General features: G+C 34.9%; 3 protein-coding genes across 6 annotated transcripts in view; all 3 read left to right on the forward strand.

Annotated features, from left to right (window-relative positions):
* The window catches only part of LOC143905946 (insulin-degrading enzyme-like), a 48,117-nt gene extending 44,194 nt beyond the window's left edge, over positions 1-3,923 (forward strand). For all 4 annotated transcript variants that reach the window (XM_077421631.1, XM_077421630.1, XM_077421632.1 and 1 more), the window contains exons 9-14: positions 148-258; positions 330-456; positions 1,049-1,252; positions 1,628-1,929; positions 2,102-2,314; positions 2,491-3,923. In XM_077421631.1, the coding sequence (XP_077277757.1) occupies positions 148-258; positions 330-456; positions 1,049-1,252; positions 1,628-1,929; positions 2,102-2,314; positions 2,491-2,721 (1,188 nt within the window). In that variant the 3' untranslated portion in view covers positions 2,722-3,923. The remainder of the gene's footprint in view (positions 1-147; positions 259-329; positions 457-1,048; positions 1,253-1,627; positions 1,930-2,101; positions 2,315-2,490) is intronic.
* A 13,884-nt stretch (positions 3,924-17,807) lies between these two features.
* On the forward strand, positions 17,808-19,861 carry LOC143905950 (uncharacterized). The gene is made up of 3 exons (XM_077421637.1): positions 17,808-18,719; positions 19,045-19,356; positions 19,439-19,861. The coding sequence occupies exons 1-2, from the start codon at positions 18,548-18,550 to the stop codon at positions 19,254-19,256; spliced, it is 384 nt and encodes a 127-aa protein (XP_077277763.1). The 5' UTR covers positions 17,808-18,547; the 3' UTR covers positions 19,257-19,356; positions 19,439-19,861.
* Positions 19,862-20,549: 688 nt separating this feature from the next.
* On the forward strand, positions 20,550-21,274 carry LOC143906120 (uncharacterized). The gene is made up of 2 exons (XM_077421921.1): positions 20,550-21,100; positions 21,229-21,274. Exons 1-2 carry the CDS (start codon positions 20,550-20,552, stop codon positions 21,272-21,274), a joined length of 597 nt encoding a protein of 198 aa, XP_077278047.1.
* The last annotated feature ends 3,892 nt before the right edge of the window (positions 21,275-25,166 follow it).

Consider the following 25,166-nt stretch of genomic DNA (forward strand, 5'->3'; position numbering starts at 1 on the left):
ATTATTGTTTCTCGTAAATATGACCAGTTATATTTCTGTAATGTTTTAATAAAGTTTACGGAATGTTTTACAAATAATCATTAATTTAATGTATTACATAAAAGCATATGTAAAATTATAATTAAGAAAAACGGATTATTTTATTAGCTGAAAATAGATGGTTACGATGATAAGCAAAGTGTCTGGTTAGAAAAAAGCGTGTACCAAATGAGAAATTTTGAGTTTGATCCAGAAAGGTTTGAAATTCTAAAGGAAAAGGTACGTATAATTAATGCAATCAATTACATTAATTTAATTAAACACCATAATCATGTGAAATGGCTCACAAGTATATCAGGGAATTGAAAAATTTCGCTACACAACGACTCTTTCAACACCCTGAGGATTATCTTGAATTACTGTTGGCAGAACGACATTGGTCAAACGATGAATTATTGGAATCTACTGCTTGTAAATGTAAGACAAAACTAATATTTTCTGTTAAAAAACATTTTCTTTTCCTTCTCAAAAATTGTTTTTAGTCCTTAGATTAGAATGATTATTGTACTTATTAATGATATATATTAATAACATATCGGAAAGACGTTATATATATTGCCAGTCAGGTCAATTTAAATTACTTTAATTGTTATTCTATATACTGGCGAAAAGAAATTTATTATTCTGTTTATTATACACCGTCGACCTAGTAATCGGTGCTCCATCTTACAGTTGTTATTGCGATAAATATTACCACAGCCCCAGTGGTCGAATTGGCACGACACCCGCACGGTATACGGGAGGTTCCAGGTTCAAACCCTGGCTGGGGTGATATTTTTCGCAATAAAGTTAAAAACTATTTAATTTAGAAATTACATCAACGGACCAAAATTATGGTCAAAATTAATAATGTCTCGATATTGATCTGAAAAAAGTGCTGTGTGAATCCGACAAACCAAGTTGGCTCACAGTTTTTCAATGTTCATATCGGAAAGACGTTATATATATTGCCAGTCAGGTCGATTTAAATTACTTTAATTGATATATATTAAATTTCTGTGATATATAGATCTAAGTACCGATAAACTTCAGGACTTTATTCAAAAGTTATTCACCGAAATGCATGTAGAATGCTTAATACATGGTAACGTGACTAAAAAAGAAGCTAAAATTATAGGTGAACTAATTGAGTCTAATTTAAAAATTATGCCTCACATAACACCATTGTTGCAAGAGCAATTAGTATTGTATCGTGAAATTAAACTAGAAGATGGTAAGAGCTCTACAAGATCAAATTTTATTTATAATAATTTAAAAAATGTATATGCTTAAAGAATTTCAGTTAATATATATTATGGAACATAGTTTTAATATAAATATTTTATTGTTTGTTCTAATGGTCTTATGTTACCACTAAAATTATTATCGAGAGAAAAAAAATAATAATAGTTAAAAAGAAAATTTTATTTCAATCCATATACCTAAAGAATAAGTATTTAAAAATATAGGAAAAAATATTTATTATTAATGTTATTCTATCAGCAATACAATTTGTTCCAGAAATTTTAAAATTTGTTTTTTAGTCAATTAATATTTTTTATATGACATAGTACGTAAAGTGTTGTGTATTGATGTATAATTACTGTAGGTTGCCACGTTCGATTTGAAGAAGAAAGTAAAGTGCAGAAAACTTCTAGTACCATAGTGTACTACGCAACTGGTCTACGATCACCGAAGTCAATTGTGCTTTTACTGCTCTTAAAGCAAATTATTGGTCATCAGATTTTCAAAATCTTCAGGATCGATGAGTCTTTAGCCTATACATCATTTAGTGATATATGTACAACGATAAACGGAACGCAATATTTTACCGTCGCTGTACAAAATGCCGAAAACCATAACCCGAATAATGTCGAAGAACGAATCGACAAATGTATGAAGACTATGCTTGTAAGTATAATAAGATATTATACAACAACATGCCTTTCTTTAAATTTCTCACACAATATTCTGATATTATGATCATATTAAAAAATATATTATTCCAATTATTAATGTGACGTAGTAATTAGAGTATGTCCCTATTAAAATATTTATTAATCTCACTGTAACAACATTTCAGGATCACATATCTAATATGCCAAAAGAAGAATTTAAAAAACTAAAAGAAGGTCTAAGAGCACTTTTTACGTCCACGTCACCCAACACGATATCTAGTCAAGGCTCTTTATATTGGAAAGAAATTGAAAGCCAAGAATATTATTTCAATCGAGTAGATATTGAACTACAGAACTTAGATGCAATAACACAGCAAGATTTAAGGGACTTCTTTGAGGTAATTACTTATTTTTATATATGCGGGCTATAATATCATTCAACTAAAAAGACAAGATTTTATAAAAAAAAAACAAATGGAAAATATAAATCTTTTTATATAACGTACAATTTTTGAGAGAAGTAATTTTGATAGATAATAAATTAATTATATATTTTAAACATAATCTCCATTAGGAAAATATATTTAGCAATTTGACTCGACGTAAGTTGTCGGTACATGTGATGCCTACGGCTGTGACAGAGGAAAGGAATTTGCCTGATATATCTAGAAGAATTACCGTTACTTCATCTAATAATGAAACTAAAAAATTTAACAATTTATTGTCATTTAAGCGAAATCAAATTTTATATCCTTTACTAGAACCGATCGAAAAAACTTTTGTCAGAAAACCCAATAAGATGTAAAAAAAAATGATATAATAATGGTTTCGGTTCGTTATCATGTATTTCGTTATTTCTTCAAAGAGAAGTTAGCTTTTAATTCTTTTGCCTTCTTTCTCTGTCCTTTAGTATTACGATATTTTTCTGTATCAAATCTTGTTCACGCATAAAACAGTAAAATAATTATCTGCTTTCTATGAAACTGGTATATTAAATAAGTAAGTAATAATGTATAATTTAAGCATATTATTAAATACCGCGTGAAACATGCAGAAAGTCCTTTTTGTAAACTATGTCATCGTTCGTTATATCATTATGTTTATTCTATCTTTGTTGTATTAATATTTTTAAATCTATTATGTTTCTATGAAATGTTTATAATTTAACCATTTGATGTCATATAACTTTTAAATTGCCCAATAAAGATATTTTGCGACATCAAATAACTTTATTATAACTTTATTTACATTTGCGACAGCCAGAGAAAATACAATCCCCAAAAATGTAATAAAATTGTGCTACGTCTCTCATATTTGAGCAAATACATAAGTTATTAACGGATGTACACAAATATATAATATCTCTCTTTATTAATTATACATTACACTATTATCGGATTTAAATTGTTGTTGTATGTGAAAGTGTTCCATATTTTTATACAAAATCATGAAAAGTGGAATCATGCGCAGCTGCTGACCAAAAATAAAAGGATCTCAAAAAAACTATCTTATACAATAACGGCGTAAGTCAGTCTGCGTTGTTATTGCATTCGCGGGCTTCTCGATAGTAACACGGCTGACGACGACGATGCTTTGAGGCTTCGAGCCGGCGTAATGAGTGCCGAGATGCGTCGCAGCTGACGACAAAAGCATATACACTCGTCGTCGTAAAACGAGCCCCGCATTAACTAGCTCGAGCGCGCAACAAAAGACGCGACAACGACGGCGCTGAGGAAAAGGAGAAAGAGGTGGAGAACAACGATGGGGGGCGGAAAGGCGGCGCGTGAAATCTTGGGTAACTCTTCTGCCTCGGCAATCCCCGCGGCGCTTCATTTAACAGAACCAGCAATTATCTGTTATTTAAATAAGGCTGCCGCGTCTCTCCGTCTTTGCATCCGGACGCAACAGACTGTCGAGAAAAAGGAGAAGGGGGTGCAGAATCCTGGATACCTTGTAAGGGGCGACATCGTCGACGATTAGAAGGATTATTTCGCCGACGAGAATTTTCACTCTTGATACAAAATTGGATCTTTTAACTCAAAATAATAAATGATCAGTATGTACTGTATTCGAATAAAAAATTATTTGCATTGCAAGCTATATACAAATCTCGTCTAGAAAATTTTAATTTTTCCAGAGAAAATACTTGGCGCTGTGCTAAATAAATATGCGATTGTTTCATGTAAAGAAAAAAAGCGTGGTCTCTTTATGTAATGTACAGGTAAACTATCTTGAATTTACTTCGCACAGATATCTGTTCATTCACATTTAAATCAAATTCGTTCTTCATTCACATAAACTTTACACACGCACACGCTTAGAAGTTTATAGCCAAGTTTTTTAGGACGAAGTATTTCTGTTAATAATTATTTTAATACGCGTAATAAAAAAATTAAATATCATGTTAAACACACTTTTTCAATACAAAGTTCTTGTGCATTAAATATTTTATTATTCTCTTAAGTATGATGAAATAATTAAATTTTATAATGTATATAAACTCATGCTCACACACACACACACGCACGCACGCACGCACGCACGCACGCACGCACGCACGCACGCACGCACGCACGCACGCACGCACGCACGCACGCACGCACGCACACACACAGTTAGCGCAATATATGATATATTGATTTTATAATAAAAATAGATTAAAACAACATTGTTTCGCCTAATAAGTATTTTGATGGACACGGACACTTGGCGCTTTATTTTTACTTCTTTAAAAGATTAGAAGCTACATGAACAATTCTAAATAATAAATTCCCAAAAAATTTAATATTTCAAAAAATAACAAAATAACCAAAAAAAATTATTTGTAAAACATTAAATAAAAAAATTGTTAACAGTAATTAATAATAATAATAATAATAATAATAATAATTGTAATAATATAATAAATGTGATAATTGTAAATTAATAAATTAATATGATTAAAATATTGTAATTAAATATCTTATTCTCCGTTAACCTTTTTTTAAATATTTTATAAAAAATGAAACAGAATCAAATAATAATATGCTTTATGTTACATATAAATAGAAAAATACAACAATATTTATCAGACATAATTAATTATTTATTTTTAAATAATTTTATTAAAATTGATGATATATATATATATATATATATATATATATATACAGGGTGCCCCACAATTGTTGGTACTTTTTTCATATTTAGATAGAGCGAGCCAAACTGAGTCGAAAAGTCATGTACCATTTTACAATTTTCGCAATAGTTGACGAGTTATTAATGATTAAAAATCGACGTATTAGCCCGCCCACCGCCAAATCCAAGCGCGCGGCGAGATGCGGCCGCCCCGCGGTCGGCGCGCGGGCAGTTGTTTACTACAAACGGCGATGATTACGCACGAACGGCGCGTAACGCCGGGCCCCTGTCCTAAGCGATGATATAGTTTCTCACCTTTTTTAAATAGAAATAAAATTTTCTAACAACATAGAAAATTTTTTTATGCGTACGTATGTACATATGTGTGCACATGCATACACCAGGAAAATATCAATTCTACTGCTTAAAAAAGCGATTACTCAATTTACCTTTTTTTTTAGTAAGTAACGGTTGTCTTTAAGCAAGAATATTTTCTTGATATTAGTCTTAAAATGTACAAATTTTAGAAAGAGTCTTTATTATGTACTCGAAAGAAGAATTTATACTTCTTCAAAGAACATAATAAAATTTTATCAAAGAAAAGTCAAAATAATAAATAAAATAATATGAGGACCCTCGAGATTAAAATAGGAGAAGGCTATGAGGGTCAGACGCAGATCACAGTGCGTAATATCAGAAATAAGTGATTTATTCGTCGTTTTGATACATTACCTCGATCCGTACGTTTCGGCTCAGTTTTGAGCCATCTTCAACGGTAGTTACAAAAATTAAGTTACACGTTCTCCGTACCGTATGGTGAGTTTACTGATTCAAAGTATCAGAAACATAGACCAATTGATCCATATCTGTAAATTTGTTCAATTAATGTTGAGATATTAAAAAGATCCCTTAGGAAACTCACCATTCGATCTGAAAAACGTGGAATACAGAGCCATGTATACATAATGAATACTCTCTGCGAGAAAATTTGACGATCTTTATCGACACGACACATGCATAGCAATGATATGAAAGGTCTTGCAAGAAGAGGCATGTCGTAGGTCAACACACCGGCGAGGATTATAACAAAGCACGATTTGACACCGTCTCAAAATGACACGGATTTTTTGCATCATGCATCTGTCACGGTTTTGAGCAAATTGTAATCCATGCTCATGAACTTTGGTCGTTGGCAAATCGGGGTTTTACTATTGGTACATGCAATATTGTGACGGTGTCAAATCGTGCTTTGTTATAATCCTCGCCGGTGTGTTGACCTACGACATGCCTCTTCTTGCAAGACCTTTCATATTATTGTGTGTCGTCGACAAGATCGTCAAGTCTTCTCGCAGAGAGTAGATATTCATTATGTACGCATGGCTCTGTATTCCACGTTTTTCAGACCGAATGGTGAGTTTCCTAAGGAATCTTTTTTTAATATCTCAACATTAATTTTAAACAAATTTACAGATATGGATCAATTGGTCTATGTTTCTGATACTTTGAAGTAAACTCACCATACGGTACGGAGAACGTGTAATTAAACTTCTGTAACTACTGCTGAAGATGGCTCAAAGCTGAGCCGAAACGTACGGATCGATGTAATGTATCAAAACGACGAATAAATCAGTTATTTCTGATATTACGCACTGTGATCTGCGTCTGATCCTCATAGCCTTGACTTCTCCTATCAAAATAATTAGCAAATTGAATTTTTGTTTTAATTTTGTATTCTTAACTGAAGAACTGAATAATTAGAATGTAGAATATTATTTATTTTAAGTAATATTATCAAGAAAACATTTTTTGTAAAGATCATCGTTACTTAAAAGAAGAGAAAACTGAGTAATTGGTTTTCTTAGCACTAAAATGATATTTTTTTACGTGTGCGTATACGGCACGCCATTTTACTATTTAATATCATTATAAAAATTCTATCAAATTAAATCGATACTTAAAGAAAAGAAATTATTATTATGTCTAGACATACTTATAATTTATCGAATTATTATTAAGCTATAATTGAAAATGCAGAATTACAATTATGTCTAGAAAAAATATTAATTCTGAATTTATTTTACGTTATGACATAAACAATTTTCGGGAATTAAAAGTATGTACATAATTGTAATTCCCGAATTTTACTTATGTACGCAATTTTAATACTTGAATTTCTATTATGTACACACAATCGTAATTCTGGAATTACTTTTTTTCTTTTGGTAAGTAACGGGGTTCTTTAAGAAAGAATATTTTCTTGATAATAATCTTAAAATGTATTCATCACAAATTTTAGAGAAAGTCTTTATCATGTACTGGAAAAAAGAATTTATACTCCTTCAAAAAACATTATACCATTTTATCAAAGAAAAGTCAAAATAATAAGCAAATCAAATTTTTGTTTTAATTTTATATTTTTAATTGAATAGTTAAACAATTAGAATTTAGAATATTATTTGTTTTAAGTAAAGAGAGTGATGAGTGTATTTTAAGATTATTATAAAAATAAAATATTCTTTGCGAAGATGCGACCGTTAAAAGAAGGGAAATGGAGTAATTGGTTTTCTTAGCACTGGAATGATATTTTTTGCGCGTGAATTGTGCATGAATAGCAATCGCGATATAAGATCGCGAGCCAAAAAATAATTTTTTTTTCTGTGGCAAGAAAATGATAGAGCGCTATCATTTCCACACCACCTTGCGGTAGATAGCATGGCGCATTTTTTTAAAGTAGTGTCCCCAGTAGGTTTAATCCACTTTATAAAAATATTTTAATGCAAGAACTGTTCGAAGTGCTCAAAAAATATCATTCCAGTGCTAAGAAAACCAATTACTCCATTTCCCTTCTTTTAACGGTCGCATCTTCGCAAAGAATATTTCATTTTTATAATAATCTTAAAATACACTCATCACTCTCTTTACTTAAAACAAATAATATTCTAAATTCTAATTGTTTAACTATTCAATTAAAAATATAAAATTAAAACAAAAATTTGATTTGCTTATTATTTTGACTTTTCTTTGATAAAATAGTATAATGTTTTTTGAAGGAGTATAAATTCTTTTTTCCAGTACATAATAAAGACTTTTTCTAAAATTTGTAATGAATACATTTTAAGATTATTATCAAGAAAATATTCTTTTTTAAAGAACCCCGTTACTTACTAAAAGAAAAAAAGTAATTCCAGAATTACGATTGTGTTGTACATAATAGAAATTCAAGTATTAAAATTGCGTACATAAGTAAAATTCGGGAATTACAATTATGTACATAATTTTAATTCCCAATAATTTTTTATGTCATAACGTAAAATAATTTCAGAATTAATATTTTGTCTAGACATAATTGTAATTCTGCATTTTCAATTATAGCTTAATAATAATTCGATAAATTATAAGTATGTCTAGACATAATAATAATTTCTTTTCTTTAAGTATCGATTTAATTTGATAGAATTTTTATAATGATATTAAATAGTAAAATGGCGTGCCGTATACGCACACGTAAAAAAATATCATTTTAGTGCTAAGAAAACCAATTACTCAGTTTTCTCTTCTTTTAAGTAACGATGATCTTTACAAAAAATGTTTTCTTGATAATATTACTTAAAATAAATAATATTCTACATTCTAATTATTCAGTTCTTCAGTTAAGAATACAAAATTAAAACAAAAATTCAATTTGCTAATTATTTTGATAGGAGAAGTCAAGGCTATGAGGATCAGACGCAGATCACAGTGCGTAATATCAGAAATAACTGATTTATTCGTCGTTTTGATACATTACATCGATCCGTACGTTTCGGCTCAGCTTTGAGCCATCTTCAGCAGTAGTTACAGAAGTTAAGTTACACGTTCTCCGTACCGTATGGTGAGTTTACTGATTCAAAGTATCAGAAACATAGACCAATTGATCCATATCTGTAAATTTGTTTAATTAATGTTGAGATATTAAAAAGATCTTTTAGGAAACTCACCATTCGGTCTGAAAAACATGGAATACAGAGCCATGCGTACATAATGAATATCTACTCTCTGCGAGAAGACTTGACGATCTTGTCGACACGACACACAATAATATGGAAGGTCTTGCAAGAAGAGGCATGTCGTAGGTCAACACACCGGCGAGGATTATAACAAAGCACGATTTGACACTGTCACAATATTGCATGTACCAATAGTAAAACGCCGATTTGCCAACGACCAAATTTCATGAGCATGGATTACAATTTGCTCAAAACCGTGACATATGCATGATGCAAGAAAACCGTGTCATTTGAGACGGTGTCAAATCGTGCTTTGTTATAATCCTCGCCGTTGTGTTGACCTACGACATGCCTCTTCTTGCAAGACCTTTCATATCATTGCTGTGCATGTGTCGTGTCGATAAAGATCGTCAAGTTTTCTCAGCCAGAGAGTATTCATTATGTATACATGGCTCTGTATTCCACGTTTTTTAGACCAAATGGTGAGTTTCCTAAGGGATCTTTTTAATATCTCAACATTAATTGAACAAATTTACAGATATGGGTCAATTGGTCTATGTTTCTAATACTTTGAATCAGTAAACTCACCATACGGTACGGAGAACGTGTAACTTAATTTCTGTAACTATTATACCGCTGAAGCCTAGATGGCTCAAAACTGAGCCGAAACGTACGGATCGATGTAATGTATCAAAACGACGAATAAATCACTTATTTCTGATATTACGCATTGTGATCTGCGTCTGACCCTCATAGCCTTCTCCTATTTTAATCTCGAGGGTCCTCATATTATTTTATTTATTATTTTGACTTTTCTTTGATAAAATTTTATTATGTTCTTTGAAGGAGTATAAATTCTTCTTTCGAGTACATAATAAAGACTCTTTCTAAAATTTGTACATTTTAAGACTATTATCAAGAAAATATTCTTGCTTAAAGACAACCGTTACTTACTAAAAAAAAGGTAAATTGAGTAATCGCTTTTTTAAGCAGTAGAATTGATATTTTCCTGGTGTATGCATGTGCACACATATGTACATACGTACGCACAAAAAAAATTTCTATGTTGTTAGAAAATTTTATTTCTATTTAAAAAAGGCGAGAAACTATCATCGCTTATAGGACAGGGGCCCGGCGTTACGCGCCGCTTGTAGTAAACAACTGCCCGCGCGCCGACCGCGGGGCGGCCGCATCTCGCCGCGCGCTTGGATTTGGCGGAGGGCGGGCTAATACGTCGATTTTTAATCATTAATAACTCGTCAACTATTGCGAAAATTGCAAAATGGTACATGACTTTTCGACTCAGTTTGGCTCGCTCTATCTAAATATGAAAAAAGTACCAACAATTGTGGGGCACCCTGTATATATATATATATAAAGAAAGATGTCCTGACTCACTCACTCACTCACTCACTCACTCACTCATCAACGCCCAGCCCAAACCCCTGAACCGAATTGTTACCAAAAGTATATGAAATAAGGGTAGAATTTTCCGGGGAGTGCCACTATGTGTATAGTTTTTTGTTACCGATTTTGTGGAAACCGGTTTTTGTAAGTTTTTTAATTTTTTGAGAAATAATTCACCGAATTTCAAAGAATTGTAAATCAAACAGGGGTAGAATTTTCCGGGGAGTGTTATAAAGTGTATAATTTTTCGTTACCGATCTTTTTGGGAATCGGTATTCGACATTTTTTATTTTTTCGGGAATTTCAAAGAAATATATATGAAACAGGAGTAGGATTTACCGGGAAGTGTCATAATGTGTATAGTTTTTTGTTACCGATTTTCTGGAAACCGGTTTTTCTAATTTTTTTTAATTTTTGGAAAATAATTGACCGAATCTCAAAGAATTGTATATGAAACGGGGGTAGATATTTCCGGGGAATGTTATAAAGTGTATAATTTTTCGTTACCGATTTTTTTGGAAACCGGTATCAAAAATTTTTCAAATTTTTCGAGAATTAATTGACCGAATCGCAAAAAATTATATATGAAGTAAGGGTAGAATTTCCCGGGGAGTGCTGTAAACTGTATAGTTTTTTGTTACCGATCTTTTTGGGAATCGGTATATTTTTGAAAATTGGTTTTGAAAGTATTGTATATGAAATAGGGGTAGAATTTTTCGGGGAGTGTTATAGAATGTATAATTTTTTGTTACCGATTTTTTTGGAAATCGGTATTCGAAAGTAGTCTCACTCACTCATCAACGCCCAGCCCAAACCCCTGAACCGAATTTTTACCAAAAATATATAAAATAGAGGTATAATTTCCCGGGGAGTGCCACTATGTGTATAGTTTTTTGTTACCGATTTTTTGGAAACCGGTTTTTCTAATTTTTCTAATTTTTTGGGAAATAATTCACCGAATTTCAAAGAATTGTAGATCAAACAGGGGTAAAATTTTCCGAGGAGTACTATGAAGTGTATAATTTTTTGTTACCGATTTTTTGGAAACCGGTATCGAAATTTTTTCATATAATTTTTACCAAAAGTATATGAAACTAGCATGCCCCGCCGGGCTTCGCCCCGGAGAACATGTGTATTAAGACACGCAAATAGTCTCTCTCTCTCTCTCTCTCTCTCTCTCTCTCTTTTTCTCTCTCTCTCTCACCCCTCCCTCCTCTCCTCTCTCTCTCTCTTTTCTCTCTTTTTCTCTCTCTCTACTTTTCCAAAAAAATTGGCAACAAAAAATTATATACTTTATAGCACTCCCCGGGAAATTCAACCCCTACTTTATGTACAATTCTTTGAGATTCGGTCATTCGAAACCGATTTTCAAAAAAATTGGTAACAAAAAATAGTGCACTTTATAACTGTCCCCGGGAAATTCTACCCCTACTTCATGTATAATTCTTTGAGATTCAATTCAATTATTTCCCGAAAAATTGAAAAAATTAAAAAAACTGGTTTCCAAAAAAATCGGTAACAAAAACTGTACACATCATGGCGCTCCCCGTAAAATTCTACCCCTACTTTATATATAATTTTTTGCGATTCGGTCAATTAATTCCCAAAAAATTGGAAAAATTTCTGATACCTATTTCCAAAAAAATTGGTAACGAAAAATTATACATATCATGGCAATCCCCGAAAAATTTTACCCTCACTTCATATACAATTCTTCGAGATTCGGTCAATTATTTCCCGAAACATTGAAAAAATTAGAAAAACCGGTTTCCAAAAAATCGGTAACAAAAATTATACACATATTTAAAATTTGAAGGATTTGAAGAAGAAAAACAATTAAATTTTTTTTATAATGTGGACAATTCTTTAAAATTTGGTCAATTATTTCCCGAAAAATTGGAAAAATTTTGGATACCGGTTTTCAAAAAAATTGGTAACACAGAACTATACAGTTTATAGCATTTTCCGGGAAATTCTACCCCTGTTTTATATACAATTCTTTAAGATTCAATCAATTATTTCTCGAAAAATTGAAAAAATTTCGGATACCGGTTCCGAAGAAGATCGGTAACAAAAAACTATACACTCTATAGCACTCCCCGGAAAATTCTACCCCTGATTCATAAACAATTCTTTAAAATTCAATCAATTATATTCCGAAAAATTAGGGATATTTCGGATACCGATTTCCAAAAAGATTGGTAATAAAAAACGATACACTCTATAACACTCCCCGAAAAATTCTACCCCTACTTCATACACAGTACTTTCAAAACCAGTCGAATAGTTCAAGAGTGCATAAAAGACATACATACATACATACACATACATACATTCATTATTATATATATAGATTTTTTTTAATTTTTTTACCCTTATTTTCCTTCCTCAATATCCATTTTCTTTAGATTACTTTCCATTTCCATATATATCTTTTGACATTTACTAACAACTGACATATACTGAGTGAAATTATCAACTTATCTATATAGAATGTGAGAAGCCGATTAACTTGCAACTTGGTGACATTTATGAGTATATGTTCGGCTCAAACTTCTGAACTCGAATTTCTGAGCCAAACATATACTCATAAATGTCACCAAGTTTCAAGGGTAAACCAAAGGATAATGTCGCTGCCCTAGATATAGAGGTCGATGTTGAATCTTAATAACGCAAAAATATACGACGATGCACCGCGTAGTGTCTATGTCATTTGTCTGTGTTATGTTATGAAGTTGTTGCTTTCACATATTATACGTCAAAACTGATAAATCAATCACTTCAATTCGTGACTGTCGCGAGCAATTAATTGATTAGTGAAAACTTATTTAGTGCTACCTTTGACGTTATTAAATTTCACAGTCAATACTACTTTCGGATACCGATTTCCAAAAAGATCGGTAACAAAAAATTATACATTCTATAACACTCCCCGAAAAATTCTACCCCTACTTCATATACAATACTTTCAAAACCAATTTCCAAAAAGATACCGATTCCCAAAAAATTGGTAACAAAAAACTATACAGTTTATAGCACTCCCCGGGAAATTCTACCCCTACTTCATATATAATTTTTTGCGATTTGGTCAATTAATTCCCAAAAAATTTGAAAAATTTCTGATACCAGTTTTCAAAAAAATCGGTAACGAAAAATTATACACTTTATAACATTTCCCGGAAAATTCTACCCCCGTTTCATATACAATTCTTTGAGATTCGGTCAATTATTTTCCGAAAATTAAAAAAAATTAGAAAAACCGGTTTCCAGAAAATCGGTAACAAAAAACTATACACATTATGACACTTCCCAGGAAATTCTACTCCTGTTTCATATATATTTCTTTGAAATTCGGTCAATTATTTCCCAAAAAAATAAAAAAATGTCGAATACCGGTTCCCAAAAAGATCGGTAACGAAAAATTATACACTTTATAGCACTCCCCGGAAAATTCTACCCCTGTTTGATCTACAATTCTTTGAAATTTGGTGAATTATTTCCCGAAAAATTAGAAGAATTAGAAAAACCGGTTTCCAGAAAACCGGTAACAAAAAACTATACACATAGTGGCACTCCCCGGAAAATTCTACCCCTATTTCATATAGTTTTGGTATAAATTCGGTTCAGGGGTTTGAGCTGGGCGTTGATGAGTGAGTGAGTGAGTGAGTGAGTGAGTGAGTGAGTGAGTCAGTCAGGACATCTTCCTTTATATATATAGATATATATATATATGTATATGTACATATGTATTCATTATTTAAAATTTCGAAAAATATAAGTTTTACAGAAAATTGTTTCGGATAAAAGTTGTGCGGTTTAAAAAGATCTATTTACTAATTTATTGATTTTATCAGTTTGGATTTGGATGGCGTCGTCAAGGTAAGGTCAAGGTCATCTTGAATTTTCGAAATGGACCTCTTATATTGCAGTATATTGTTTGAAAGGACATAAAATAAAAAACATTTTAGCGCAACCCAGAGGTCATTACCAGTTCGGGAGTTATATAAAATAAGGTTTTTTAAAGTTTGAGACTCTAAATAACTCCCGAACGGATCGCCCGACCTCTAGTTTGCAAGTTTGCGTCAAAATTTTTTTTATTTTGTGCCTTTTCAAACAATATACTGCAATGTGGAGAGTTTCACTACAAAATTTTTCGGGTTTCCATACTTATTCCTATATATATATATATAGAAGCGGGTAACGGACTTGGACGTGGTGGACGGCCCAAGGAGAGAGGAGCGGAGAACGTGGTGCGAGAGGAGAGAGAAAAGAGAGAGAGAGGACGGAGGAGGTGGATTGGATGGAGAGGGCAGAGAGGAAGATGAGGAAGTGAAGGAGACGGGAAAATCGAAGCAGGAGGAGAGAAACGGAGGATGAAAAAGGCGGAGTAATATGGAGGTTAGGAAAGAGACTGATAGAGCGAGAGGGGGGAGACGAGCGGGGGCAGCAGAACTGATGCGAGAGCAGCGCGGCGCTCGCGCAGGCGCGCCTAGGGTGATGAGCTCGGAGGAGGAGGATAGTAGATACGGCAGCGCGGGACAGCAATGGGAGAGAGGTTGTGTGGAGAAAGCGGAGAGGATAGAGGGCGCAGCAAAAGGAAGAAAGTGAGACGGCGGCGCTGGATAGCAGCTGAAAAGGGATGGCACGACTGAGAGGAGAGGTAGGGAACCGAGAAAAGTTGGACGCACTGGCAGAGGTGAAGTGTAAAGGAGGAAAGTATACAGAAGGTGAAAAGAAAAGGTGTAAAGGAGATGCGAAGGAGAAAAACCGTGGAGGAGCGGACGGAGGACTGTAAGTAGAGGAGGAACAAGAGAGACAAGGAGGAGGCGGAGACGGACGGAGATAGAGGGAGAAGAGAGGTGCAATAAATAACATACATACGGCTTGTTTATACAGGGATAGGAAAAGAGACGATGGCAGGGATGGGGCAAAGGTCGGAGGAGACAGAGTGGGTGGAGGAGATCAGGAAAGAAGTTAGGAAGATAGGCCAGGAAATCAGGGAAGAAATAAGACGGGAAGGAAAAGGCATTAGGAAGAAATTAAAGGAGATTAGAGTGAGGTTGGAGAGGCTGGAGAAGGGGCGCTGGCGGTGCGAGGAAAGCGAGGAGCAGTATGAGGAAAAGGAAAGAGAGACAGATGAGAGCAACGGGTGGAGAGGGAGGGAAAAGGAACCAGCGAGGATGAAGAGGAGTAACAGGGGAGTGGCAAGAAAGGAGATGACGGAGGAGGATGGAACGGAAGGCAGCGAGGGAGGTTGGACTGAGAAGGGGTGGGGAAGAGACTGGTGGGAGGAGGTGGCCAGCGAGGAAGATAGGAGAAAGGAGGAGGAGAACAGGTACGCGGCAAGAGGACATACACAGGGGGAGGAAAAAGGGGGGAGAAGGAAGGATGAGAATAAAAAGGAAACAGAAGGGAGAGCGAGCAAGGAGAAGGAAGACAGAGGCTACAGAGAAGAAAGGGCGGCCAAAGAGGGCAAGGGAGGACCGGAGGAGAAGAGTAGGGAGGAGGAGGGAACAGAAGAGAGGAATAGAGCGCGGAGGGCGGCAGAAGACAGGGAGGAGGAAGTGAGGAGAAAAAGGGAAAGGAAAGAAAGAGAGGAAAAAGAGGAAAGAAAGGAGAGGGAGAGGATGCTTGGTCAGGGGGAAGGCTGGAGATTGGAGAAGCGGAGAAGCGAGGATCTGGAGAAGAGGAAAGGTAGGGAGAAAGGAGAAGGGCCGAGGGAGGAGATGGAGAGAAGGAGGAAGGAAGAGGAAGAGAAGGCGAGGAGACTAAAGGAGAGAGTAAAGAGGCTGGAGGAAGAGAGAGAGCAAAAGGAGAGAAGAAAGAAGAATGTAGTATGGAGAGGGTTGGATGGAAGGGACGCGGAAGAAAGGAGGGGCATGATGGTACGGATAGCAGAGAAGGTACTGGGGAAAGAGCCAAAAATTAGAAGGGTCTGGGAAAGGAAAGGGGAAGGAGGGAGAGAGGTTTTGATAGTGGAGATGGAGAATGAGAGGGAGAGGGCAAAGTTTTTGGGAAGATTTGGAGAGGTTAGGCAGAGGTGGGGGCGTGGGGTGGACAAGGACCTGTCGCGGGAAGAGAGGAGGACAAGGTGGAGGATGTTGGAGAAGGCGAAGGAAGAGAGGGACAAGGAAAGAAGAGCGAGGGTGGAAAACAGGAGACGGTGGGTGGATGGAAGGGAGATAGAATGGAAGGAGGAGGAGGGAAAATGGGAGGAGGTATAAAGGGGAGGGGTAACGTTGAGGGCTAGGAACGGGAGGAGGAGGAGAAGGGGAGGGTGCTAGAGGATAGAAGGAAAGCAAGAAAGAGGCGAAGGGTAAAGATAGCGGAGGACAGATAGGTGGAGGCGAGGATAAGAGAGAGAGGGAGAGAGGGAGGGGAAATTAGAATAGGAGAGAGAGTGGAGGAGAGGAGGAGAGCAGGAGTGAGAGGAGGTAGGAGGTGGAGGAGAGCACGAGAGAGACGGAGGAGAAACTCCACAGGAGCGGGGAAGAGGACCAACAGACCACAGGGCAGAAGACAGACAGGAAGGAAGAGATGAGACAGGAAGAGGTGGAGGGAGACGAACGAAGTCGGGAAGGAAGAGGAGAGGGATAAGGGAAGGGAAAAAGAGTTATTGTGAGGTCGCAAAAGGCCAGGAAATGAATAAAGGGGAACGTTTGTAAGAGGTTTGGGTACGTTCCTCGTTTAAAAACGCCTTGTAAACCCTGAGGGGAAATACAATAAACACATACATACATATATATATATATATATATATATATGTGTGTGTGTGTGTGTGTGTGTGTGTGTGTGTGTGTGTGTGCGTGTGCGTGTGCGTGTGCGTGTGCGTGTGCGTGTGCGTGTGCGTGTGCGTGTGCGTGTGCGTGTGCGTGTGCGTGTGCGTGCGCGTGCGCGTGCGCGTGCGCGTGCGCGTGCGCGTGCGCGTGCGCGTGCGCGTGCGCGTGCGCGTGCGCGTGCGCGTGCGCGTGCGCGTGCGCGTGCGTGTGCGTGTGCGTGTGCGTGTGCGTGTGTGTGTGTGTGTGTGTGTGTGTGTGAAGGTATGTAACCCAGGTAGCACATATTAGTTTCATATACGTTTTTTGAACGTAACGTAGTTTCATAACCGTAAAGAACCATTAAGAAACGTTTGAACAAAAATGTTTTTGAAACCATGATTTAAGAAACGTATTTTTTACGTTTCTACAGTTAACAAATAATATACCTATTTGTTAAATTTTTTCTTTTAAAATTATAATTTGCTTTATCTATATGTATAATAGCTTTAATAGCTTTTTTTGAAACATTTAAATTTATATTGCACTAATTATTGCACAAAATAAATCATTTTATCCATGCACATATATCCGCACTTATCTATTTAAATTAATTTTGTCCTACATGTCTTAATCTATTTGTCTCATCGGACAAATCTGAGCTTAGAAAACTTCCAACAGTTGCAAAATAAACGTTCTGCTGAACGTGGCCATTGAAAGAACATTTATACGTGTGTTCCGTTTTGAAGAACTTCCTGAACTGGTGCACATCAGTAATGCAATTCAAATGTGCACCAGTTCAGGAATTTCTTTGAAAAAGAATAGACGTCATATAGATGGTATATGCATAAAGCTTGTAGAACATTCTCACGCATGTCTCAAAGACGTTATGCATAAACACACTCAAAAGACGTGAAAAGTAGGAATTTTATTAAATGTTTTTATCATTAAAACAAAACGGTTTTAAGGACGTTCTCCGGTGGCAGTTGTGCTCAACTCAGACGCACGGAGTAATGATATGGTTGACAACTACTTCCGTGCGCAAAAGTCTGAAACTTGTCTAGCCGCGCAGCTTTACTCGATCTGGCAACACTGCTCTCGAGACAGGTGCATGTTTATTTCGTGCCGCGTTTCATAAGTTAGAAAATCGTCAAAGAATAGGTACCATGTTGCACAATGATCGTTCAAAAAATGGTAGATTTGTTACAAACAAATTGGCAAAAAGGAATAGAAAAGCTGTGCAATGTATGTCTGAAGCCAAGAAAAAGTGCGTGGCGGAAATTGTCAAAAAGAGTGAAGTAGAAGACGGAGTCGGAGATGGCATACGCCTTGTACAACTAAATAAGGAATTAGGAAAAAATCTAAAATGTTTGAATGCACACAAGTGCTAAATTTGGGAAATATGATAGCCGAAAGGCGTATTGGGCTTCACTCCGTACTGACTGTTCTTTGTAAATCTTGTGATAAATCTACTATAGTACATACAGGAAAAATGATGGAAAACAACGTGTCTCACATAAACATGGCAGTTATACTGGGTTAGTATTTCTTTCTATGTATGTATTTTTGTATTGAAACTTATTTAATCACAGCAGTGCTATAGTGTTTAAAATATGTAGTGTTTAAAGTACAATGAACATGTACGTCTTACTGAAAATAGTTTTAGCTGTAGTAGCATATAAAAATATAGCTAATAATTTCATAATACTGCACTATAATGCAAGGATTATGTAAAGAATACTTTTGTGTAAACAAACATTGTTTAGTATAGTTGGTGAAAATAAAACAAATTAAAGTATATATATTACAAAGATGAACAATTATGAGAGTGCAAACTTAATTCACTCCATTTTTCTGTTTTAGGTGCTGTCCATGCTGGTACAGGAAACACTGCTTTGAACAAGATTCTCGCTTGTAGCAATGTTCCTAGTATTTTTAGTGATTTATATAAACGTTATGAAAAAATGGTCGGAGAGGCAATAGAAAAGGAAGCCAAAGCTAGTTGTAAGCGTGCAGCAATCCTAGAGAGGGACTTAGTTATTAAGAATATAGAAAAACTCAACGACGAATTGTAAGATTTATAGAAGCAAATTATGAAAACATCACATTCTTGCCATTATACTTTGTATATTCACACATCCAAACGCATACTTTATAAATAATTATTTATTATGATATAGCTATTTTATACAGTACAAAATGATAAATGATGAAAGAATAGATTTTTTTACTCCAAATTATTGTGAAATTGTCGAATTTGTTTATTTTTATGTATCTGGTACTTTGCTATTTTATTTTATATTTAATTTTAAGTTAATAGATAATAAGCTGCAAAACCTGTACTTTTACAATTTTTTTTTCAATAAAATGATAAATATTAAAACAGCAATTCAAATAAATATCGATTTGATTTATCCTCTACGAAAGTATGCTAAAGTGTTGTTAAATATGTATTTTTTTCAGGCCGCAGAAAATTGTTTCAGACATATATCCTCATTACATTGATCTCAAGGTTTCACGTCTCTTAGAAAATCCAGCAGACCCTGAAGCGCCAAATGTGGTCTTTGATTCAGCTTTGGGTGAAATTATTAATATAATTGTTGGATTTGATACAGGATGGACAAAGCGCGGAACAGGACGAAGTTACGACAGCTTGAACAGTTATAGTTGCATTATTGGATTTTTGTCAGGAAAAATTCTTGACTATACTACAAGGAATTGTAAATGTAGGCTCTGTGATTTGGGACATAAGACTGAAGATCACGACTGCCGCAAAAATTTCGTCGGAAGTGCGAAAGCGATGGAAGCAAGCGCCGGAGTCCAGTTAATAAATCATAGCAATATCTTGAAAAAAGTTGGCTTGCAACCTAGAGTTATAATTGGCGACGAAGACAGTTCTATGATATCAGCTGTTCGAAAAGATAATCAAAACATGACGTATCATAAGATAACGGATAAGAATCATTTAACCAAAAATTTTGGAAAAGAACTGTACAAAATGGCTGAGTCGCATAAGCAGCTGAATAGAAAAGGTGTGATAAACCACATAAAAAAATGTTTCAGCTATGCAGTATCTCAAAATAAGTGCAAAAGTGAGCAACTCGCAAAGAATTTAAAATAAATACCTGATCATTTATTTAATCGCCATGAAAATTGTGGTCCGTGGTGCAAACCAGAGAAAAAGCACAGCGTAACTTTGACTGATTCAGCTTTATATGAAGTATTAGTGAATTTTTTTTTGAAATATGCTCTGAATGCTCAGAAATTTTCAATTTCTGGATCTAGTCAAGCTAATGAAAGCTGGAATAATATAAATAGCTCATAAGAATCATAAAAATGTATGTCTTTCTCTTAGTTCTGCCAGCGACATGAGAGTTGGAGATAGTGTTTGTGTGAAAAACGACGGTGAGAGCTGCATTTTAAATTATCAAGAAAATTTGACCTTAGGGCATGGAAAGTACACAGCTGAATATGCCATGAGAGCTGATCGCAAGAGATCAAAAAGAGCAGAGAAAGATGTTTTACAGTCAAGTAAATTACGCAGAATACAACGAAAGAACGAGAGAGATCTACTAAAGAAAACTAATGAAAAAGCAGAAGGCGTGCAGTATCAGTCAAATTGGGCTTTTAACGAGGTGATGAACCACATCGACAAAAGCTCTGAAAAAATATCAGAAGCTTCCACAAATATTGTGTATTTTGATTTGGAAACTACTGGTTTTGGCTGCAATGCCGACATTTTACAAATTGCTGCTCAAAAGGATGAAGAAAAATTTAATGTTTACATCAAGTCGTCAAAAGAAATATCTGCACAAGCTACTGAAACTACTGGTCTTCACAAAATAAATGGGAATTTGTATCTGCGTGATAAAATTCTTGAAACTACTGAAATGACTGAAGCTCTGAAACTGTTTCAAGAGTATTTAGACTCATTATCAGAAAACCAAACTTGTTTATTAGTAGCACATAACGCGAATACTTTTGATATGCCTCGTTTATTACAAACAATTATGAATAATAACATGCTACAAAATTTCTCTGTAATAGCAGGATTTTCGGACACATATCCGGTATTCAAAAAACTTCTTCCTGATAGAAAAAATAATTTCACTTATCATCACTGACCAAAGATTTTCTAGAACCAGACGATTCTGGACAGTTTCATGATGCTGTTTATGATGTCGCTATGTTACAAAAACTAGCATGGCACGTACGCTAAAAGCTGAAAGTGATTTGTATAAATCTAGTAAAACATTGTATGAATGCAATATCAAATTAGTAAATAATGCCAAAGTTAAGCATAATTTACAATTCTTGAGTGAATTGCAGAATATTGTTTCACCATTAATTTTAAAAAGATTAGCATTTAATGGTATTTCCTGTGATGCTTTATTGAAGATGTATAAGAATAAAGGTGAAGAAAATATTAAAAAATTATTTACTGAAGCTACAGAAAATAAAAAATTTAGAATTACAAAAGATAAAAAGATTTTTTAAAAAATCATAGAATTTCTTAAAAGTAGTACACAGTCAATTGAAAAAACTGTGCCATAACATTAATATTATAATTATTTCTGTTATACTATTTAGCAATATTCCAAGAATATTGAATTATTTTTATACGATGAATAGAAGACATATAAATTGTAATTGCTGTGATGTATTTGCGTTCTCTAAATTAGAATTTATGATTGTTACAATAAATAAAGATATATTATTTAATGCACATTCATAAAGAAAAAGATTACGCTTGATTTAAATAACGTTCCCCATAAGATCTTGACGTTCTCTACTTAACCTATATGTCGCAGCGGTAGCAACGTTGCCAAGTCTCGCAGTGATCTCTCCCTCTTTCTGCCTCCGAGCAGACAAAAATTATGTCCGATAGTGTTCTTTAGACGACTATTTCTCAAAAATAAATACCGCTTGCTATATCGAACTTTATTGTCACACGTTACTAATAATATGAGGCATCTTATACTATTTTTTTAAAAAAATTCTAAGAAAACTGTACTTATTATTCATTAAAATGTCCGTGTCGAGAGAGCTCAACATAGGGATCCCGTGTTAAAAATCGGAACTTTAAAGCTGAATATCTCGAATTTTAGTACCGCAAGGGGCATTGAATAAAACGCCTACGTATAAAATGCGTTTAATTAAAAATATACTGAAAGTTTAAAAAAATAATCGGAACTTTGAAGCTGAATATCTCGAATTTTAGTACCGCAAGAGGCATTGAATAAAACGCCTACGTATAAAACGCGTTTAATTAAAAATATACTAAAAGTTTAAAAAAATTTCTAAGAAAACGATTTTGCCGGTGAACGTCTTTAATAGCTTTTAAATGTTATTTTATCGGAAAAGAAACGTTCCATCGAACGTTTTTCGAATGAACATTTTTAGTCATGAGAAACGTTTCTAGAAATTGGTTATAAAACGTTTCAAAAAAACGCTTATAAAACATTTCTGAAATGTGTATGTGTTACCTGGGTAACGCGGCAGGCGCGACTTCACTCCGCCGAAATTCACATCAACCCGTATTGATCCGACAATCACTTGGTCATCGACATTGCTCAGCGACACAATCGGTCCATTCAAATGTGCGCTCTTTATACGTGTGTATTTCGTACGTGATTGTTCCGCGTCAATGGAGCGCGCTAGATCCAAAGCTTTTGGAGGAACGTATCAGCGAGTGCCACACGTTTCTTTGGAGAATGAATACAAAAAAGACCCCGCACACATCTTATGGAAAAAATGGCCATCCGTCAAATTTGTTGAAGCTGTAGTATGATGTAGTTCATGACGTTCTGATCAAAAGTCTCAATAGGCCCAAGGTATAAAATAGACAGTTTCCGAGATACGGGGGGTTAAAGGTCAATGATAGTGTCTCATTCGAAAATTCTACCCTTTGTGTATATTCGTATGTGAGCAATGCTTTTGTGTGCGATTCTGCGTATGTATGTATGTTTGTGTGTGAGCATAACCTTGGTGTGATAATATAGCAATAGTAATATGGCCAGGTTCGCGCATTATGGCCGCAAAACTAGTGCACGGATCAAGATAAAACTTTACCAGTGTGTTCACCGTCGAAAAAGTGTTTAATTTTCATTGGCTGGATCACTAACCGATCTTGCCTTCATTGGCTGGATCATCAACCAATCTTACCTTCATTGGCTGGATCGGGCCAAGTTTTATCTCGATCCGTGCACTAGTTTTGTAGGTGGCCACATTGCGAACCTGACCATATTTATTGCTATGTTATCACACCAAGGCTATGCTTACAAACATGGTCTGATTGGCTAACCAAAAATCACGTGGTTCAGCAACATATTGTTTTTTACTATGGTAAAATAAATAAAATTTAGTGTTTATAAATATACAGATATAGATGGTGTGTTTCTTGCAAACACGTATATTAGAAATAGAGACAAGCTTCGCTATATAATTTCAATATATGGCTGTAAACACCAAAACTATGCTTCACACCCCAAGCAGCATTTTGACGTCCGCCCGACGTTAAGATAAACACACTTAACGTTGGTATCCAACGTTTTTGCTACGTCGTTTCAACCCTCTTTTGCACTAATTTGGGGAATCAAATTTAGGTTGTACCAACGTTGGAATCCGACTTATATAAGTTAAATTGAGGTTACATTTTTTCCACCAGTTTTAACGTTGGTATGTAAACTTTGATTTTGTACACTCTGCTAGACCTGAGGTTATTTTTTCACAACGTACATTTTAGGTGTAGTTTTCGTGCTTCCATTTAAACCATATGACGGCATTGGTGTAATAAATGTATCATAATACGTACTTATCAATTTGGCACAAATAAAATGGCTTTATAGGAAAAATATAGTTTGCGCAGTCTTTGATACTATTGTAATTTTGCCATAAATACACGAACCCAGCACTGAAATTGTATAACAAAACCCACTTTATTGATAAATGTGGAAATGATAGGTCAAAATTAAACGAATCCTTTCTAAAATATTCCAATTTACTAAATATTCTAATAAATAACTAAAATTTTTAAAGTGTAGATTTTAATTTTTTTTTCATCAAAATTACTTTTAAGATAAATATGTTGTCAAAACACTTTAACAACAGATATTATATAAATGCTTTAAATTGTTAATAAAGTGCGTTAAAAAATTTAAATCTAAATATACTGGAAAATGGCGGATTATTTGCCTTCCTCTTTGAGGAATGAAAGTGGCGAAGTCAGCGTTCCACACTATATCAAACTTTACGTAGTAAAAGGTGCGATAAATTCTACTAAAATTTGTCTTTTCGTATAAAATAATTAACTTTTTCAGACTTTTCCAAACTAAGTAGTATACCACTGTAGGCAAAATTGTACCTATATTGACTAAAAGTCTTAACAAGGTCGCCAAACTGACTTAACATGTCGATAAAGTATTAATTAGTTGAAAATTCTATACTAGATTTGCGAATGAGTCGTATATCTTAACCAAATCCGACCTATGCAATACCATCTATATGGTGATCTAGAGCATGGTTATGGCAGCCGTGCAGCCGAGCGAACGCGCTCTCGAGCTGTGAACCGCGCGGCGCGCGCGCGTTGTTTCCCGACGACGCGACGATAACCGCGTGAGATGAGATGGACCGGTTCGGCCGTGGATCGTCAACATTCGTCGCATAGTCCTCGTAGCTCACGCACGACGCCGCGAATTGCCGTCGACGATGCCCGCTTGACGCAGCAGTAATCTGCTCTACATTTTTTTAGGCAGAATTTGTTACCATTTCTCGCGATTTCTTAACGTCAGTCAGAAATAACCACAGGCGACGTTTCACAACGTTAGCGTTTTACAACGTTTGATAACAAAACGTTGGTTTACGTTGGGAATTACGTATTGAAATCGCTCAAAAAGTGTAGTGCAGAGTATAACGTCAGGCGAACGTTAAATATCTTAACGTCGGGTAATAGGACTTAAACTGTTTCGAATTTGACGTTGGGAAAG

Source organism: Temnothorax americanus, unplaced genomic scaffold (assembly GCF_048541705.1).
Source record: "Temnothorax americanus isolate GAGA-0224 unplaced genomic scaffold, ASM4854170v1 Scaffold7, whole genome shotgun sequence".
NCBI classification, from domain to species: Eukaryota; Metazoa; Arthropoda; class Insecta; order Hymenoptera; family Formicidae; genus Temnothorax; species Temnothorax americanus.